Source organism: Nicotiana tabacum, chromosome 19, assembly GCF_000715075.1.
Source record: "Nicotiana tabacum cultivar K326 chromosome 19, ASM71507v2, whole genome shotgun sequence".
In the NCBI taxonomy this organism is placed as follows: domain Eukaryota; kingdom Viridiplantae; phylum Streptophyta; class Magnoliopsida; order Solanales; family Solanaceae; genus Nicotiana; species Nicotiana tabacum.
Window position 1 is genome coordinate 30568655 of NC_134098.1, and position 21781 is coordinate 30590435.

Genomic DNA, 21781 nt, shown 5'->3' on the forward strand with positions numbered 1-21781 from the left:
CATAAGGGAAGTCGAGTCCGAGACCAAAGTAATATAAATTTGGACTTGAAGAACCAAACAAACATGGAAAAAAAAATCTTGAACCAAACTACATATAATGCATAGGGTATATGCGTTATATGCGTCTGGGCAAAGGGGCCTAACAGCCGTTAACCGGCCCAAAGTGATATAACGCATGGTGGCATGCGCTATATGTCCCATATTAAACCTCTTCTTCCCGACAGAAAGGACACAATACGGTCGCTCCCCCATTTTAAATTTCGCCCGGCTTGTGAAGGTCCTACCATGCGAATTGTTTAAGTTTTCTACCAAAAAACACAAGATTCAAGGTATATTCAAGGCGTAGAAGAAGAATTTTGCTCGAATTTCGGGGAAAATGGAGCATTTCGGCCACATTGAATATTGAGGAAAAAGATTCAAGCTTGAGGTATAACAAATCATGTATTCTTTTATTTTTCTCGAGTTTGATAGTGTTTAACCCTGAAATTTATCTTTTTTGTGAGAATTGAAATTTTTTTGAATTTTATTTCTGTACTTCGGGAATCTCGTGGAAAAATTAAAATTTTAATTATATAAATTTTACTTTTTAAAATATCTTTTTTTGCATTTTTCCGATGTTTTTGTTTATTTATTTATTTTGGAATTTCTGTCATTACTTTTTTTTTGCCAATTTCACATTGTATTATGAATTTTCGTTGTCAATTAATATTTATTTTTAATTATTTGATTTAGTTTAATAATTTATTATTGAAGTTTAATTATATAAAGTATTTGTTAGTATGCATTTTTTTATGGAATAAGTTTAGAGTTGGCGAATTGACGAGTTTGGTGAATTTGGCATTTTGTTTAAACGGATTTCATATTAGGATGGTTTGTGCGATTATTTAATGGTTATTAACAAAAATTATAATGACCTAATTACAAAGGAAACTCTATCGAAATTTTAGCGTAAAAAGATTATAAAATAATATATAAATAAATTAATAAATTACAAACATAGTTAATACTCCATACATTTTAAGTAATAATTTGAAATCAATAAATTAATGCTCTATTTTACACTCCAAAATAATAATAGCATAATATCTTCATACTTTTTTCACTTCAAAAAGTATTTAGTTAATGAATTTTTAAAAACATAATATTCCAAAATAAAAGATATATTTAAATATTAAATTATGCAATAAATAGCTCTATATATTGAACACTGCCAAAAAATATTACTACCCCTTAATAGACATGTTGAAACTTTATTATCTTCCAAGAATATGAGCTACCAAAAATACTTTTAAGTTATTATCTTCCTAGCAGCAAGGCCACCATTTCTATGACGACCCGACTTGTCATTTTGTGTAATTACGTCCCATTTTCCCTTTTGATACTTCACATATGCGTGTTTATAGTTTTATGACTTACAGGGTTGATTAGTTTCGTTCCGGAAAGATTTCGGGTTGATTTGGACCCTCTGATTCTTGACTTAGAAGCTTAAGTTAAAATGTTGACCAAACTTTGACTTTTGTGAAAACGACCTCGAAACGGTGTTTTGATGGATCCGAAAGCTTCGTACCGTGATTTTGGACTTGGGCATATGCCCGAAATCGAATTTGAAAGTCTGTAGGTTGATTTGTGTTGTTTCGCTGAAATTTGGCAATTTGAAGTTAAAAAGTTTGACCGTAGGTTGACTTTTAGCTATCGGGCTCAGAATTTGACTTTGGGACTTGGAATATGTCCGTTATGCTATTTAGAACTTGTTTGCAAAATTTGGTATTATTTGGAGTTGAATTGATATGATTTAGACGCTTAGTTGCAATTCTAGTAGTTCTTGAACTTTACTTGGAAATTCATGCGTTTTAGTGTTCGATTCGTAGTTTTAAATGTTATTTTTGTATTTTGATCACGCGAGCGAGTTCGTATAATATTTTGAGACTTGTGTGGATATTAGGTTTGGAGCCCCGAGGGCTCAGATGAGTTTCAGACATATTTCGAAATGAATTGAACTGAAAATAGAATTAATGGTGTTGCTGGTGCTCTAGTATCGCAATTGCGAGAATCAGCCTCACAATGAAGCAATTTTAGGAGGTATGTATTTTGTGTTCTTGCATGTTCTTAAGGTTATCTTGATGTTGATTAAGTTAAATGGACGGACTAGACATGAACTGGTGAATAAAGTTTCTAATTGAGGATAGTTGGAGTTGTGAATTATTTTCTTTGTTATAACTATATGGTATAAGGCTGGAATCATTGATGAATGACTTCATTTTCATGTTAATGATATCTTTAAGTTAAAGTAAGAAGTCTATAAGGGGTGATATGGGGTATATGGATTCCAATCGGAGCTTGCCGCTCGTCGTGAAGTAGTTGTGACTTGTTGTTGTTATATAGTGTCTTATTATTGATACTTATGTGTTACTGGATTGCTCTGGTTGTTGTTTTTGTTGTTTTTGGTATATGGTATTGGAGGAGGCCCTTGTTACAGGGGAGATGCTGTCGAGTTTACGTAAACGAGCTACTAGCTTAAGTTACGGACTTAGCCTTTACTCAACACTAATTTTGAATCTCCTTATGCTATGGTAGATTGAGTTGAGTTGTTTAAAGAGTTGCTTGGAAGGTATTAAGGACACAACATGGTTAAGATATGTTAAGGCTATCCCTTCTTTCCTTTTGGCATGATCCATATGATACAAATGAAACGAGCAAACGTGTAATTTTTATAAATGACTCTATTCATAGAGGTAATAGGGATGCCTATGTTCTTGATTCCCCATGTGTCCTGTTATTATATCGTCTGTTCATGGGTCTTAGATAATACATAAGTTTATAAAGTTTATATCATGATATTAACCGAAGGCATATTGATCTTATGACATTTCGAGAGATAGTATCAACTTACTTCTTTATGCATTGCATTCATTTATACATATACATTGACACATGACCAGATGGCGTTATATATACATATATGATATGTATATGGGGTATGGGGAAAGGTTACGACGTTATATACGCACCTCCACCTGATCAGTTGGTATACGTTGATGATTTCGCCTACAGAGGCCGAGATGATATGATGGGATGCCCTCAGAGGCTTGATGATGTTATGTACGTATATACATATGCATGATATGATATTTATACGCACATGCATGACATTATAAATGTTTTATGATTCATAGAGCTATTCAGACTTCCAAGTTGAGTCCTTTACTCCATGTTTTTATGTCTTTTATATACTGTTTTTCATGCCTTATATACTCGGTACTTTATTTGTACTAACGTTCCTTTTGCCTGGGGACGCTACATTTCATGCCCGCAGGTCCCGATAGACAGGTTGACAGTCCTCTTAGTAGGCTATTAGATCAGCGGAAGGTGTTGGTGCACTCTACTTGCTCCGGAGTTGCCTATTTGGTCAGTATGATTTGGACATGTATTGATTGTTATGGTGGGGCCCTGTCCCGACCTTTATAAAGCTTATGTACTCTTAGAGGCTTGTAGACAAATGTCATATATATGGATATTTGTATGGCCTTGTCGGCCTATGTTTTGAGTGTACAAATGATCATGTCATCGTTATAGGCCCATATGTCACATGTAAAAGTTTCTATATCATGTTGGGTCGTTCTATGTCTTATATTCCCTTATGTTTTATTCTGTTTATCTCATGACAGACCTTCTAGCCCATTTACCCATGATGGTATGATAAGAAAGATACATTACATTAGTACTCGGGTGAGTAAGGCACCGGGTGCCCATCGTGGCCCTCCGATTTGGATCGTGACACAAAAATCGCCTTAATCCGAGCTTGCAAAGTCCAAAATGAAAAAAATCCCGGAAACCCTTCGAATATAATTCTGTCCAGGGCCTTTCGCACCCGCGCTCCACTTAACCGTATCTGCGGTCCCACTTTTGCGGTCAAAGCTCCACATTTGCGGAGTTACATTAGACCCCCGCCCTCTCGCTTCTGCGGCCCCAAGCCCCCACCTGCAGGTGCGCTCCTGCACAAAACCGTACGTTTCTGCGGACCTGCCTCTCCAGTCCCCATTCCATTTCTGCGACCATCGTTATGCATTTGCGAGCTCGCAGATGCCGCATTTGCCTCGCACCTGCGGCCCATCAGCAGCCCAGCCAAACTCGCTTCTACGATGCCCCCTTTGCTTTTACGTCCTCGCACCTGTGACCAAGACCTTCGTAGGTGCGATTACACCAGTCCAGAACTCATCAACCATCTCTTAAGTTCAAAATTCGATTAGTTAACCCTCCGAAATCTACCCGAGCCCCCCAGACCTCAACCAAATATACCAACAAGTCCTAAAACACGATACGAACTTAGTCGAGGCCTCAAATCACATCAAACAACATCAAAAACACAAATCACACCCCAATTCAAGGCTAATGAAAACTAATGAATTCCAACTTTTACAATCGATGCCGAAACCTATCAAATCAATCCCGATTGATCTCAAATTTTGCACACAAGTCATAAATGACACAATAGACCTATTCCAACTTCCGAAACCAAAATTCGAGCCCGATAACCACAAAGTCAACTCTCAATCAAACTTCTCGACTCTCCAATCTTTTAATTTTCCAACTTTCACCATTTCAAGCCAAAATCACCTATGGACCTCCAAATCATTATCCGGACACACTCCTAAGTCTATAATTACCTTACGGAGCTATCGAAACCGTCAAAACTCCATTTCGGATCCATTTACACGTAAGTCAACATCCGGTCAACTCTTTCAACTTAATCTTTCAACCTTGGGACTAAGTGTCCCAACTCATTCTGAAACATCCCCGGAACTAAACTAACTACCCCGGCAAGTCATACAATAACAGTTGGGCATATAATAAGTAGTAATGGGGGAACGGGGCTACAACGCTCAAAACGACCGGCCGGGTCGTTACAAAAATAATAGAGAAGGAGCAGTTGGGATGCGGACACCGCTAAAAACACACACCGGTCTAATTGCGTGATTATGTTACTAATGTTGCCCAGAAATTGAGTCCATCTTGTCCTCCATCCACTTCACAACATCACTCAGATACGCCTTATCCTTTAACACAATATCTGAATTACAATAAATTCTCTATACAACAAAGGGCTTTCCTTGCAGCAATCACTGCAGCTCATGAACTGGCTCATTTCTATTTGGCCGTAAAATATGAAAAGAGGAGAGAAACAACGAGATTAAAAATACAGGCGCTAGAGAATAACAGAACATGGGTAATAAAGGATCTGCCTCCTAACAAAAAGGATCTCGATTGCAGGTGGCTTTACAAGATAAAGTACAACTCTGATGGAATAATTGATCGACATAAGGCCTAACTAGTTATTCTCGAGAATCATCAAGTATAGGGGATCGACTATAATGAAACGCTTGTCCCAGTGGCAAAGATGGTGGCTGTACGCATATTTTTGGTTGTAGCAACTGCAAAGAATTGGGAGTTACATCAAATGAATGTACATAATGCCTTCCCGCATAGGGATCTTTAGGAAGAGGTGTACATGAAATTGCCTCCTGGGTTTCGAGTTGCAAGTCCAGGAAAAGTGTGCAGACTTCGGAGTCCCTTTATGGGTTAAAGCAAGTGCTGGGGTATTGGTTTGCTAAGTTGTCGGCTGCCTTGGAGGACTATGGGTTCAAGCATTCATATTCTGATTACTCTCTTTTTACTCTGAAAATGGTGAAGTTCGAGTAAATATCCTTATGTATGTTGATGATCTGATTATCTCTAGCAATAAATCCGAGGCTATTCGCAAGTTCAAAATATGTCTTCGCAAATGCTTTCACATGAAGGATTTGGGTAGATTGAAATATTTTTTGGGAGTGGAAGTCTCCAAAAATTAGAAAGGTATCTTCTTGAGACAACGAAAATATGCCTTGGATATTATTTCAGAGGTTGGGTTATTAGGTGCTAAGCCTGTGGGAATGCCTTTGGAACAGAATCATCGACTAGCATTGGTAGGTAGACGGGCACTTGATGACCCTGAGCACTATTATCATTTGATAGGTCGACTTATTTATCTGTGCTTCACTCGGCGGAAACTATCCTATAGTGTTCATATTTTATCTCAGTTCATGCAGCAACCAAAAGAGGAGCATTGCAACTTTATGGGTTGTTCACTTTTACTAAAAAGCAAATGTAATCTACGTCTCTATGGATGGTATGACTCTGGGCTGGTTTTCCCTTGACTCGACGCTCGCTTATAGGTTGGTTTATCTCGTTTTGCTTATACCATTTCTTTGTGAATGCTCCACTTTTCTCTTTGTCGTGCTACTTCCGCTAGTAGATCGTTCAACACCTACTGCACAAACCTATTTTGAACCTATTGGTCCTAGTATCATAGGCGATCGAACGGCCGCCCCCTAATTACTAGACCAACCTGCTACAATAATTCCATAAAACACCTAGCGAAGATATGGCAAACAAATAAAGTGACTCACCCATATCTTGGAATGACAATCTGTGAGGTGAAATGGTTGAAGGAATTTTTATCAACTTTGGGAGTGACTTTCACTTCCCCTATTCATCTTTATTGTAACGGTCAAACAGCATTACACATAGCATTTTATTCGTGACAATATTGATAATGGGAATATTCGCACTAGCTTTGTGACTTCACATAAGCAATTGACAGATATCTATACAAAGGCATTAGAAAAATCTCAGTATGTTTCTCTCTTGTGCAAGTTGGGCATTTGTAATCCGCATGCGCCAGCTTGAGGGGGAGGGGGATATTGAAAAAGCGTGTGTGTGGGTGTATATATTTGTATATGTTTAGGACTAGGAGAGTTTTCTTTTTCCATATTTGCTAGGACTAGTTTTTCATATTTGTTAGTACTAAAGTTTACTACTTGACTTGTATATATATTCTTGTTAATCAATAGAAGAAGGCATGTCTTTCTCTTCCACGCTTGTCCATCGTATGCTTGCGTGTTTTGGCAATTTTCATCTTCAGGTTATTAAAGCTAATTTTCTATCTTTAGTTTTGATCAAGGTAAGCATCATAGTACGCTCCTTTAACTTTCTTGTGTTTTTTGTTAGTGTTAGTTTCATCTTTTAGATCTTAAGGAAATAAAGTAACACATATATCTATTAGTTTCTTCTTCTCTTTTCCTGGATGATATGTCTTTAATGCACCTTTGCTGGTATTTATATATCATGACTATATTGTGAAATCCCAAATTATGAGAATATTATCTTTTTAAAATATCCGCCGTTAAAATAACAGTTTTTGTTATCCCAACTACTTGATGCTGATAGGTCAGCTGAGAGCGCGAGATTCGGGGTACTCAGAGATGAAAATTATGGTAAGATTACTTTCCTTTTCTAGATTGTTACATGGTGTTATTTTAGTAGATAATGTATTATTTTTGATTGTGTTGCTACTGACGAGGAGTTGTTCTAAAGTGATGGAAACCACAAGTGAAAAAGAGTAACATATTTAGAGTACTTTTAATTTATAGTAAATTAGTCATTAGCATATGTTGCCTTTACAATTTACCAGCACTGGTCGACAACATAAATTATGAGGATGCACTATTAATTTGTGCAAACTATAGAAAAGGTCAATTAGAAAAAAAGAAAAAAGAAAAAAGGGACGAGATCATTTACATAGAGGATTCTCGGAGAAGTGATCATGCATACGAGATGGTAGTGACACTGAGTCTTAGAATCCAACATCTACGATCAATAAATTACTCATATAATGAGATCATTATCAATACTTATGTGTATTGATGTAGTTTGTAAAGAAGTCAATATCAATATAGCGACTACTTAGACTCAAACCACCAAATTATGGGAAAAAAAGAGAACAAAAATAGGTATAACACATTAATTAAATGCGCTATGTCACTCCCTCCCCCTCCTTTTTTTTGAAATATACATATGATTGAAAAGCAGAAAAATGACATTTATTGTACTTAAAGAGCAATAGACTATTGGGTGCTCCGAAGCCTAAAGGCTATGTTTTGAAGGTGGGTTTCTGCCTTGGAGTCTAGGGTTCAATTTCTACCACCTACAAATTTTATTTTTTTGTTTCTTTTATATTAAAATAATTATGATTTTGAATTCATTACAAGTAAAAAAAGAGAAGCCTTTTATTATTTCGTTAAGAAAATCTACCAAAACTTTTAATAGTTGTTATTTTATATTATATGCAATACAAAATTATTTTTTTCTCTTTTTATTTTCAATATAGAATCATGAATTTTATTTTATAATTAAAATTTTCCATAAGAGAAATTTAATTAATATATACATTTAATCTATTGCTTGGAATTCTTTATTTTTAAATGTTTTTTCTTCAATGGAGAGTACTTATAAATATTAAAGTATTTATATCTAAATACTTAAACCAAATAATGAAAACAATTAGAAATAAAAAAGAAACAGAAAAATAAAATTTTGGTAGTGGCAAGAATTGAACCCTAGAACTCCAAGGCCAAAACACACCTTTATATCTAGACTTTAACCATCGGAGCACCCAACAATATATTGCTCATTTTGTACATTAATATTCTTTATATATTTTTCATGCGCTATATATATTTAAAAAAAAGAGGAGGGATAGACTTTAACCCCATCCATTAAAAAAAGGACATAGTGCATTTAAATAATGTGTTATACTTATTTTTGTTTCCTCTTTTTTTTTTCATAGTTTGATCGCTTGAGTCTAATTTTTCGCTATGTTGGTTCCGTACTCATGACTTAAGTATAATTCACTTAACTTAACTGTAGTTCTTTTGACAAAATATTTTGACATTATTTGTTAGAACTACAATCTTACTAGCACAAAATAGTATTTTTATAGGAAAATTAATGAAATTTTTTGTCTTGAAAAATGATATCAGCATTAGCCGCCTCTTACAACGAACATTTCTTATAGTAATGCTTTTTCCTATCTATTTTTTTTATAGTTTTAGGGATTATACGTACCAGGCACATAAAAGACTAGTATACGAAAAAGTCCCTAAGATAAAAGGCATTGAGTTTGGTATTGATTCCAAAACCAAGAGTGAAGCTAGAAGATTGGGAGTTGAGGGTAGGTGAGCCGGCTGATCCCTTTATTATCTACCCCTTTTATCATTCCCATACCCAATTTTCGATATTGGGCTCTGCTCCCATATTTCTACTTCTCTTCTATTCAACTGTCTGACCTACCCTATCAGACACTTTTGAAGATTGCTCTGATCTGGTAAGAATTCTATTCATTTTATTGGTTTATATGGGCCAAAATTGATTCCAAACCCGTTTGACTTTTACATTAATATTTTCCATTTCTGGGAATTTACGATTCAATGGATTAGTGTTTGAGGTTTTTTTTAAACAGTGCTGTAAAGATCAGGTTTTGAGGATGGAGTTTTTTGAAAGAGCAGAAGCTCAATTTATCATTGGGGTTGCTGTTGCTATTGCTGCTGCTGGTGCTGCTGCCTACTATTATTCTTCCAAGAAACCCAAAGGTCTTATTTACTTTAGCTGCCCATTACTTACTACATAAGTGAAGGGCGAGCGATATAGACTTGTGCATGGCTATGTTTAAGTCTAGAGTCCGAACCTCATTTTAGCGCACAAAGTAGCGTTAGATCTTGAGTTGCTTGACCCATTGAACATCTAGAGTTCGAATCACATTTTAGCCTCAAACGCTTTGGTCTAGTGGTAAGAATATAAGAATGCAGCACCATGTGTGGGTTAGGCATACATCACGAATTTGAATCCTGCAACGGTCAAAAACTTAGTATTTAAGTGGGGAGGGTAGAGAGTTGGGCTTATTATTTATTGAGTTTCAAACTATGTGCCATAGTCCCCGAGATTTCTAGGTTATCAAAATATATATAGGATATAGGGGAAATGTTGTCAATGGACCAGGTGTGTTTGGTATGTTTTCCTCAAAATGTTTTTCCGAAAATAAGTCATTATTGTTAGTGAAAAATATATCTTGAAAATGAGCATTTATTGAAGAATGATAATAATATTAACAGATGGGATAGTGTTTTGATGAAATTGCTGTGTATATAGAGATTGATAGTAATGTTTAACCATTGATTGGAGCAGTTGGTGAAAAATGCTTTCTTTTTACAACCAAACACTGTTTTCTATTATTTGATGACTCTAAGTACTCCAAAAATGGTTGTCACAGTTTGCTTCGTCGTGTTTAAGCTGCAGACTAAGATTTTTATGTAAATGGATTTTTGACTAAGATAATTAAATAACTCTTTCTTCTTTTTTATATGAGAAACTTGTAACTTACCAAATATAACATCAAAACAGTGAATTATTCCATGTCTGATTGGTCAAATTGACCATGATAAGTAAACAATTGTCAAACAAATCGAGACAAACAAAGCATGCATTATTAGTCTTCTAGTGTTGACTTTTAAAGGCTGTACTTATTCATTTAGATAGTAAAGTTAAATACCCAATGTTTGTAGCAAGGAAACCTAAGTGCTCCTCTTGTATTTTCTAAGATGTCAGCATATCTGCTGACTTATTGGTTTAATTGAGAATATCTGCTTGAAATTTTGTGGTGACCATGCTTTTGATCTTGGTTATTATAGACTAACTAGTTAAATCGTGTTGGCTTTACAGTATGCTTGGATCCTGAGAGGTTCAAAGAATTTAAGCTTGTGAAGCGTACACAAATAAGCCACAATGTTGCTAAGTTCAGATTTGAACTCCCCACACCTACTTCTGTATTGGGCCTACCCATTGGACAACATATTAGTTGCAGGTTCAGTTTGGTTTCTGCATTAGCCTTTGATCCTTGTGCCTGAAATATTTCTTTTTACTAATTATTAGGAGACATTTGGTAACTCTTCTGCCATGATACAATACTTTATGCTCTAACGAACAGGGGCAAGGATAGTCAAGGTGAAGAGGTTGTTAAAGCGTACACACCAACTACTTTGGACTCAGATGTTGGATATTTTGAACTAGTTATTAAGGTAAATTCTGGTTTTCTGGTTAGTCTTTGCTTGCTATAAAGTATATTCTTTTGCTCACTCTAATTGGTCAATTTGCAAATGCTTAGATGTATCCTCAAGGAAGGATGTCTCATCATTTCCGAGAAATGCGTGAGGGTGATTATTTGGCTGTGAAGGGACCTAAGGTGCTGTTCTGCTTCGTTTTTGTTATTTCATGTGTTATCATTCATTGAACAGCAACTTACAGTAGTTCATGTTCTAGTGCTGTAGCATTCTAGTTTTCTTGCGGTCCTTTCAGAATGATTTTTTTCACACCTGCTCTCTTTCAAAACTGCCTGAGTTTGTTTGAACTTTTGGAACAATATCAAAATGACTTGCAAATTGGACAATGAAACGAATAACAAGTCATGTGATTTACCTAGAAATTATTGTTTTGACAAGGATAGATTTGCTAGATATCTTATCATATTCTGCACTTTTATGTAAATTGTGGTTTCTCTGCATCCATGCCTGAGGTTCAAATACGGGACAAGCTCCAATTTACTTTATTTCATTTGAATTGTAGTCTTATTATTTTGTTAAAAAGATTCATCGGTAGTGGACTCATGCAATTTACATCTCTTGTTAATAGGGCCGCTTTAAGTACCAGCCTGGTCAAGTGAGAGCATTTGGAATGCTTGCTGGAGGCTCTGGCATTACCCCAATGTTTCAGGTCTGTCCCCTTTGTTTGATGTGTTATTCCAGCCCACCTTTCTTTTTGGTTACTTATGGTTAGCTTTATTGGTTTTCCACAATAAATTGTTACCTTGCACTTATTTACTGAGGTTTTTGGGTTTGAAGTCGGTAAATATTTGGTTGTCTTTTTCCAGGTTGCTAGAGCTATTCTCGAGAATCCAGATGACAAAACAAAGGTGCACCTGATATATGCTAATGTTACCTATGAAGACATTCTTTTAAAGGTAATTTAGCATATCACCTGATGAATCTGCTGTTTGAGTTCGTGACTAAACATATTGGACAGTTTGAGCAGTGAGCTTATCAATAATCTCATTTTTCTTGCTTTTTCTATTTTCTTTCTAATTTTCAAGTTTTTCCTTTCTTCCTCTATGTGGCAGTAGTGCTGTGTTATTGTATCTGGAGAAAGTGTGCTTAGTATAGCTCTATGCTGACTGTGGTTTTGAAGGATTTAGTATACTTATCCAGTTTTAGATGTTTTTAAGTTTTTGCGTAGTAGTGTTGTGTTAGATAGCTGAAATATAAATGCCTCCTGATTATCTTTGATGTAGTAAAACACAAAATCAGCACACAGTGATCTGTACTGTAGTTGTAGAGCATTTCCACATTGAGGAAATTGTCTTAAACTTGGGAAGAATTTCTGTGTTTGTCCATTTCTCGCAGCTAATTTCCACAGGTGAATATCATCTCTAAAGTATTCAATCTTTCTTCACTTCAGCTATATTAGTAATAAAGCTGCTTCTTGTACTGTTTCCTGGGGTTTCTCCCTCACCCCAGTTTCATCCTTTGCTTATAAAAGTAAAATTAAGCACATTTATTTGTGACCGCCACATGCTATACAACTTTTCTTTTGATAGGTAAAGTTTCCAAAATGTATGTATGTTTGTGTTTCGTAGTGTCCAAAAATGTATGCACATTATGGTCTAGTTTCTTTTAGGGGGCATTTGTTCCTTTTCCCTTTTTTGGGTGGGGGTGGGGGGTGGGGTGCATTTAATCTGAGTTTAATTTGAGGGAGTTGGTTCGGGGTTTGAACTTTTAAAAACACTCTTATTTGCTTTTGGAAGAAATGGTTTTGGGTAGCCGTTGTGTTTGGAAAAATATCATTAAAACCCCACCACGTTATGGACGCTTTTGTTGAAGACATAATTAAGTAAATAAAAGTGTGCTCTCTCTAACAACTTAAGCTTTTAGATGAGATGGTTACACACTTCAACATGGTGTCAGAGCATCGGTGAAAAAAGATCGCTGTGCGTCATTCCAGCAACATCCAGGAAGAAAAAACTCGGTCACTGTGCAATTTTCCGGTGACCTTAGTGACTAATTTGCGCCATCTCACGTTTGGTGAGTGTTGTTCACAAACCAACACCACCATTAGACTCAGAAAACTCCGGCGACCAAATCCCATTTAGATTCTCCGGCATCAAACGGCGCACGCACCGGTCAGAGTGTGACTCCGCCGGCGCGTCTGTCCCACGCGCTGTGCGTGCTTATCCGGCCATTTTTTGGCCGAGCTTCTTCAGGACAGCTTGTTCACAAGGCAATTCTGACCCTACCTAGCCAGTTTACACCTAATTCCAGCTTTTTTTTCCCAGTGATTTAGTTGCAGTTGCAGTTTCCGGCGACTGTTCCGGCGGCTGGTTCCTTTTTTTTAGCAAGCCACAAATTCTGGGAGTTGCAGTGGTGCTAGACCTCTCTTCAATCCAAACCATACAACTTTTAGTCAAGAATTTGAGAAATTGGTTGTAGGAAAATGGGATCCAATACTATGAATAGTTGGATGGTTTCTCTACAGGGTTATATTGAGTTCCTTCAGTACAAAGCATGTAAACAAACATCTTCAAAGATAGCTTCCGTTGTTCAAACAAGTTGTAGCATGACTTGTGTCTCCCAATTTTCAACCTCCGAGTCTTGGGTCATTGATTCAGGTGCCTTTAATCATATTTCTGATAACAAATCTCTTTTCACTACTATTTCATGTTCTCAATCTCTTCCAACAGTCACAATGGCCAACGAGTCTGAAACCGTGGCAAATCGGTCAAGCAAGTCCACTTCGTTCCTTACCTTTAGATTCAGTTCTTTACGTTCTCGGTAGTCCTTTTAATCTCACAGTCGTTAGTCCCATGGCCAAATCACTTGAATGCTCTGGTTTATTTCTTGATGACCTTGTTTTTATACATGAATGCAGTACGGGGCGGATCATCGGTACGGGGCGTGAATCAAATGGACTTTATTACCTTATCCTTGCAAAATCACATGGACTCACATCTTGTCTTCTCTCAACAACTTGTCCTGTTGTTGATTCACCAGATTTATGACATAAACGGTTAGGATATCCCAGTTTGTCGAAAATTCAAAAAATGGTACCTGGTTTATCTCACTTGTCCACTCTAGAGTGAGTCATGTCAGCTCGGTAAGCATACTCGTTCCCATTTCCCTCGACATCCTAATAATTGAGCAGAGTTACCTTTCACTTTTGTCCATTCAGATGTTTGAGGTCCTAGCCGAGTCAGTTCTACCTTGGGATTTTGCTACTCTAGTAGTTTCATTGATGGTTATTCCAGGTGCACTTGGATATTTTTGATGAAAAATCGATCTGAGTTGTTTTCTATTTTCCAAACCTTCCACGCTGAAATTCAAAATCAATTTGGGGTTTCTATCCGCATATTTTGTAGTGATAATGCCCTAGAGTATTTGTCTTCCATTTCAGTAGTTTATGAACTCTCATGGGATTATTCATCAATCATCTTGTCCGTACATCAATAATATATTTTTCTCCCGTGCTTTCTGAGTTCCGTACATCTTGTCCGTATCAGAGTAGGCTGAGGTCCTGGGTTCGAGTCTCACCGCCACCCAAATATCAAAAAGAATTTTCACATGCTTGGCTCATAAAAAAAGAATCAAACTCGCACATGCGAGGGCGTGTTGAAGACATAATTAAGTAAATAAAAGTGTGCTCTCTCTAACAGTTTAAGCTTTTAGATGAGATGGATACACACTTCAACAACTTTCATATACGAACAAATTGAATAGACAAAATCTGATCAAACATCTTCTTTTGCTACTAAACGTATTTTCTTGTTGCCGAAAAATGTAAAAGATCTGTCTAAGGAGGAAAAACTTAGCAAAATGAAAATGTCAAATTTGCAATTGCCAAATGGTCTTGGCTTATGCAGTGAAAACATCCCCAGAGCTGTTTCTGGAAACCAACTTATTAACACGTTTGGTTTAAAGCCAAACCAAGTTGATTTCCTAAACCTATTGAGAGCCCATTTGGCTTAGCTGATCTAGAGTATCTGATTAGCATTAGGTGCTGAAAAGTACTTTTAAGTGCTGAGCTGATTTAATAAATAAGCAGTTACTTGTTAGGATAAAAGTGTTACCGACAAGTTCTTTTTATGTTAAAATGACTTAAATGACCTTAAAACTATTTATTATATGAATAAGGGCGTGATTTCTTCTAGAGTTTAGATTCCAGGTAGATTCAAATACAAAATGTTCTATTTCTCATTTTATTTTAGTACAAAGTAATTAAATAAGATTATTTTTTATAAAAATCATTTTATGATAAGCAGACAATCATAAGCTATACAATAATAATAATTAAATTAACAGAAGATTGTCAGTAAAACATACCTATGTAATACACAAAATTTGTAGAGAAGAAACAGACACTTGATGCGTATTATTTGTGAAAAATTAAATTAAAACATTCAGCTATCACGAATTGCCATCCAAATATTATTATCTCCTTGATTCTCCACATTTTCTACATTTGCATCGTTGACTCATGCGAATCTGCCAACATCAGGATCAACGAGTGGCAGATAACTCTCATTTTCAGCTTCTTGTTTATCCCTCTTGAAAATTAGATGACAAATACCAAAAAATATTCACCACAACAAAAGCTCAAAAAGATGCAAATATAATACTTCCTCCGTTCCAGTTTATGTAAACCTATTTCCTTTTTGGTCCGTTCCAAAAATAATGACCCCTTTCTAAATTTGAAAACAATTTAGCTTAAACTTCCAATTCTACCCTTAATGAGAAGCTTTTATAACTACACAAATACTGTGGACCCCTTTTTGACTTGTTCAGAACCACAAATTCCAAAAGTCTTTATTTTTTCTTAAACTCTGTGCCCAAACAAACATGTTCACATAAATTGGAACGGAGGGAGTAGCAAAAAGAGTATGAGAGGTATAAGAAAAGTGAAAAGTATATTGTACGAAAAAGATCATAGATACACTAATAGTTTGTAAAAGTTTTTGCATAACCGGTGTTGTTTTATCTCTTATAATAGGTTGCTTATGTTTTACAGGTTATCACTTCATATAAAAAGTTAATTGCAATTGACTTTGAAGTAATTCGTTAGTGTAAAACTACAACACCAGTTATGCAAAAATATGCGGAAGACGAGTGAATTTTGCTTACCCCAAATATTGCTGACGAGAATCTGGCGAATTGGAGAGGCGGCGGGTTGTTTAGGTTTTGAAGAATTGGGAGACTGAAATCATGCGAGGAGTTTTGTCTTAAAAGGAGTATTCTAGGGATAGAATAGTAGATATCTTGGTCAAAATTAAAGTGTTTATAAGCTAAAAAATCATAAGTTGGGGGTGACCAGCGGCTCATTTTTGGCTTATAAGCACTTCAGCTTAGCCAAACACCCTCTGATTTGGTTTTTTCTAATAATTGAGAATCACTGAGGGCCACTGGCGCACGGTTTAAAATTCGGTGGATAATAAACCCGCCCTGCTATTCTTCTCCACTTAAATATCATGCTTCCGTCTGCGGCGTGTTCGAACCCGTGATGTGCGGCTAACCCACACATCATGCATTTCGCTCTTACTAGTAGACTAGTACACCAAAACCCTAAGCCCTGGGACACCTTTGATTTGGTTTTAAAAACAAACATTTCGTGTTTTTCTCGAACCCTGATGTGTTCTTTCAAAACTGCATTCGGGAAATGTTATGAGAGAAACTGTCAGATGTTATGTTTTAATGGAGACTTCAACTTTTATCTATATTTTGAAATTTTGACGGGCGGGGGAGAGTGATTATAGCTATAGCACAGTCTAGCATAACAGCTACAGGCTTAATCAGATATTTTGTTTATATGATGAGCTTAATCTTCAGATACTTTATATTTACCCTTTATATTTACCTAGTCAACCATTTGCTGAACTTTCCAATAACTTTCCTACTTCCTGAAAGTTTGCATTTTAGCAATTTGGGAGGACATAGCTGAACAATTTGTGCCGCAAAAGTAAATTAGATTACTACTTGGAAATGTTGATCGTTGCGTGCTAGTCAGTTCTTGTTGAAAAGATTATGTATGAAGATACTAACTCAGCAACTGAATTTATTTTTCTTGGCCTACAGGAACAGTTGGATGGCCTTGCTGCTAACTATCCTGACCGTTTCAAAATTTATTACGTACTGAATCAGGTGACTTCCGTAACTTTTATGTTCTTTTTTGGCTTTCAAAATCATATCCTTTCATCTAGTTGTTGTTCATTATACACATTTCTTAACATTCTTTTCTTCAGGATGCCTTTATGTTTGTAAATACTAATCTCCCATCTTTCATCCTAGTTTCTAGTACTCCTGTAGATACCCCAGAAGTGTTGCATTATTTCATTTCACCTGTTTGCTGATTTATCAGAACCGAAGAAGGAACTGATGGGAAAGATGTCCCACTTTTCCCCTCAACCTTCTTGAAACACTTAACACAAACCTTTTGTGCTCGTGAAGGATAGCATTTTACGGCTAGTGTGTCAAAGGCCTGCAAACTAGACGGAATCTAACCAAAATGTCGAGTAAACATGCTTGGATCATGGAATCGATTTTGCCCAATTATTTTTAATCAAATGACATCTTGTCTTTCTTCTAAAATTCTTGATTTGTGACAAAGGATTGGGTTGCAACTAGCTATGGTTCAGTGTTTGGTTTTGATGTAATACTACAGAATAGGTAAAATATTGCCCCCAGCAGTGTAGTTAGTTGCCGAGTGTAATATATGTGGTTCAACTTCCAGAAAACTCACCACCCACCTCGAGACAAAGGGTAGAAGTAAGAAGTAGAAGTTGAGAGATATAGGTCTATGCAATTAAGCTATACTATTCAAAACATTTATTACACGTGATCAGGTCATTTCTTCTTTTGTATCTTGCCAAATTGCTCCTTGTCTAGCTGATTGCACAAATATATCTTCTCCTACATATTCAAGAAAATTTGTGTGATTGTTCACTTGTGAGAAAAAGAATATCCGACTGTTTACTCGATATATGTGTGCCTTCTGTTTATCGAGACTGTGTAAACATATATTGTTATAAAACATAGTTTGAGTTGCACATTCATGAATATTATGTGATCCTTTACTTGATTTATATGTAGCCTCCTGAATTATGGAGCGGTGGTGTTGGATTTGTGTCCAAGGAAATGATTCAGACTCGTTGCCCTTCCCCAGCATCTGACATTCAGGTGTGATATAATTTCTCTTCAATGGTTAAGCAAGAGTCTGGTTTCAATAATTCTAAATTGGATAAATAAGTGGACAAGAAATTATAATATGTTTCGAAAGGAATGTAGAGATTAAGAGCTGATTTCATGTCGAACATGCAGATACTGAGGTGTGGTCCACCTCCAATGAACAAGGCTATGGCTGCTCATCTTGAAGCCCTTGGATACACCCCCGAGATGCAATTCCAGTTTTAACTTCCTTTTCTTTTTTGCATTTTATTTTTATTTTTATCCCTTCATTGATATTTAAGCTCCATCGAGAATGCTGTCATTTACAGCTGAGGAAAGGCACTTATTATTTGCTTATGGTAGACTATTAGGGCTGTTTAACAGAGTTTGGGGATGAAACAACTCTCGAATCTAAAGCTTGTTTTCAGTTTAAGTGGGCGTTTGGACATAAGAGTTGTAAAATTCCAAAAAAAAGTGAAAATAATTTTCAAGTGAAAATGATATTTGAAAATTAGAGTTGTATTTGGAATTTTGGGTTGTTTTTGAAGTTTTGTGAGTGAATTTTGAAAAACAGTTTTTTGGAGTTTTTTAAATTTTCGAAAAATTTCAAAATTTATTTTCAAGTGAAAATTGGAAATTTTATGGCCAAACATTGATTTAGAAAAAAAAATGGAATTTTTTTGAAAAAAGTGAATTTTTTTTTATGTCCAAACGGGCTCAAATAACGTGTCTTCCCTGATTTTGGTATGTTCTTTGCTCTTCTGAAATTTGCGTGGTTCATTTTCAAAGTCTACCTTTACCAAGATAAGAAAAGAAGTAATTAAGCTAATTGAAGTATCGTTGTTATTGGGTGTCACGACCATCCCACCATAGGTATCTCTAAGACTAGGTAAGTCAAACACTTAATAACATTAAAACACCTAAAATATGATATAATAAGATTGAATTTAATATTACAGTGGAAATAGCATTAACAAAAGCCCAAAATAGCAAAACGCAATACAATTTCCCAGAGTCATGAGCCTCTAATTGGATACATAAGGATATTTCAAATACAATACTGTTGGAATGTAACATTAACAACATCAACATAAAGGATGCGATTCTAAGGACTGCGACGGTCATGTAGCTCTACCTTGAATTATGGCGATCAGTGTAAGATCTCTTTAGATCCGCTGTCTCCAGCACTTGGATTTGCACAAAAATGTACAGAAGTTTAGTATCAAGTACATCACAATCGGTACCCAGTAAGTATCAAAACTAGTATCTTGGTAAAGTAGTAACAAGGTTCAAGTCACATGATATACTCACTAGTTAAAGAACCCGTGCAATATATCAATAACTGGCAACATAATACATAGCGAAAAATATTATTACAATTTCGTTAGAACATGTGATAACAACTCAATGTAGGAGAATCCATCTTTGACAACCAATCATCAAGTAGAAACAGAGGCATATGATAGCACGTCAAATGTAATTGGCAGCTCATTAAGAATACATAACGAAGTTTAAAGAAAATATGTATATGATCAAAATATCATCCCGTTTCGTCACATGAACATCATCAAAGAATCACCCCCAAAATCATCACATAACATCATCAACAATGTCGTCTTTATTTCGCCGCATGTGCAATATCAAGAAATACTACCCTTATTTTGCCGCGTGTGCATATCACCAGTCTTGTTTCACCATATGGGCAATCCGAGAAAATAACACCCTTATTTCGCCCCATGCGCATAACAATAATCACAATCGCACGACCAAGACCTTGTGCTAACACCCAATCTATCCACCCAATCAGTGCAGAAATGTAGTACGAGTATGTAAATCAACGCATACCCAGTAAGTATCTAGCCTAGTCCCAGAGAAGTAATGATGAGGGGTCGACATCGATACTTACTAGTGGTCCAATAAATCAGTACAATAAATTATAAATAGATACAAAACACAATGGTAGTAATGAGTTAAGAACTGTAACTACCATAATTCTCTAACATAACGTCCATGTGAATTTCTCAATTATCATTTGCCATCTCAGCATGTAAGAAATATCAAGTGCTATCTTAAACAGATAAGGAATATCAAGCGCTATCTCAAACAGGTATGGAATATCAAGCGCTATCTCAAACAAATAAGGAATATCATGTAGATGCCAGGTTTCAATCAAAAGGAAAATCTCATGAATATTCGGACTCCTAGCGATATTACGCACGAGTTATGCCGAGGTCGTGCGACCCGATGCATAAGTCGTGTACATACACTGCCGAGGTCGTACGAACCGATTCATAGATGTATCACAAATTATTATTTCATAGCACTGCCTAAGTGTTCGGCCCGATCCCTAAGAAGAGAAGAAACTTATCGAATTTACGTGTCACGTATTCGCCACACAGTGATATGAGCATAAAGTAAGCATGTCTTTACCAACAATCAAATATCTCGCCAAACAACTCAAGGTAATGAGGTTCGACCTAAGATGATCTCCAATCAAATTTCAATTATAAGTTTTAGGAAATTAAACTAACAAGTTGAGTTCAAGTAACACAAATATTGTATGGTAAAAGTTCAAAGTCTACTCGGACATAAATATGATTCTAGCTACGTACGGACTCTCGTCACCTCGTGCATACGTAACTCCCACAACAAGAGCACACAATAAATACAGTACCTACGGGGTAGTTTCCCACTCACAGGGTTAGACATGTGACTTGCCTCGCTCCGAAATCCGATAATTGACTTCTACGCCTCTCTAACACCTCAAACCGATACCAAACGATCCGAAACTAGTCAAACAATGTACAAATCAATCAAAATATACTCCAATACTTATAATTTAACAATTTATAATAATTTCCAACTCCGCTCGAAAAGTCAACAAAGTCAACCCCCGGGCCTACATGCCCGAATTCAGAAATTTTTTGAAGATAAATATTACCCATAGCATCACGAACTCAAATATATAATTTATTCATAATTCCATGTCCAATTTCGTGGTCAAAATCCAAAATTACCAAATCTAGGTTTTCTTCCAAAATCCCACAATTTCTATCAATTTACATGTTAAAATCCATATATGTTCATGAAATATAATCAAAAGTGGTTTAGAAACACTTACCCCCAAGAGGTGGATGAATTAGCTCTCCAAAATCTCCCCAAAATCGGCTTCAAGAGAGAAAAATGAGATGAAATGAACAAATCTCGATTTTTGCAAACTTATATACTGCCCAGGCCACTCCTCTTCGCGATCATGGAAAATCACTCGCGATCGCGAAGGCCAAACTAACCTTGCCCAGAAATCGTACTACGCTAACGCGAGGCCAGTCCCGTGATCGCGAAGCCCATCCTGCCAAACCTTCATGAACGCGAGCCACGCTCCACGAAATCGTAGACCTAACCTGCCAGCCCTCGGCAATTCCTTCCGCGATAGCGAACAGTTCCACGTAACTGCAAAGAGCTACCCTCAAATCCAGGCCACCATGCTAACGCTTCACGCGCGACCCTTTCCACGCGAACGCGATGAACCATCAAACCAAACACCATGATCGTGAGCTACCATGCGCGATCGCGAAGAACAAATTCACCCAGCTCCCAAACAACACCTCGCGATCGCGAGCCTCTCTTCGCGATTGTAATGAACACCCCTGACA

General features: G+C 36.4%; 1 protein-coding gene across 4 annotated transcripts; it reads left to right on the forward strand.

Annotated features, from left to right (window-relative positions):
• Window positions 1–222: 222 nt before the first annotated feature.
• LOC107796522 (NADH--cytochrome b5 reductase 1-like) lies at window positions 223–18639 on the forward strand. Of its 4 annotated transcripts, XM_075239812.1 has the most exons (13): window positions 223–427; window positions 1943–2079; window positions 3314–3405; window positions 7264–7310; window positions 9335–9464; window positions 10591–10732; window positions 10856–10946; window positions 11033–11110; window positions 11557–11637; window positions 11795–11884; window positions 17040–17105; window positions 18054–18140; window positions 18282–18639. In XM_075239812.1, the coding sequence occupies exons 4-13, from the start codon at window positions 7299–7301 to the stop codon at window positions 18372–18374; spliced, it is 870 nt and encodes a 289-aa protein (XP_075095913.1). In that variant the 5' UTR covers window positions 223–427; window positions 1943–2079; window positions 3314–3405; window positions 7264–7298; the 3' UTR covers window positions 18375–18639. The 4 variants fall into 4 exon arrangements, with proteins under 4 accessions (XP_075095913.1, XP_016474791.1, XP_075095914.1 ...); XM_016619305.2 differs by lacking the exon at window positions 1943–2079 and having other exon boundaries at window positions 290–427; XM_075239813.1 differs by lacking the exons at window positions 1943–2079; window positions 3314–3405 and having other exon boundaries at window positions 290–427.
• The last annotated feature ends 3142 nt before the right edge of the window (window positions 18640–21781 follow it).

Coding starts and splice junctions, on each gene's coding strand:
- LOC107796522 (XM_075239812.1), top strand. Junction 11,111..11,556: donor TGGCTGTGAAGGGACCTAAG/GTGCTGTTCTGC, acceptor TCTTGTTAATAG/GGCCGCTTTAAGTACCAGCC. Junction 18,141..18,281: donor CCCCAGCATCTGACATTCAG/GTGTGATATAAT, acceptor TCGAACATGCAG/ATACTGAGGTGTGGTCCACC.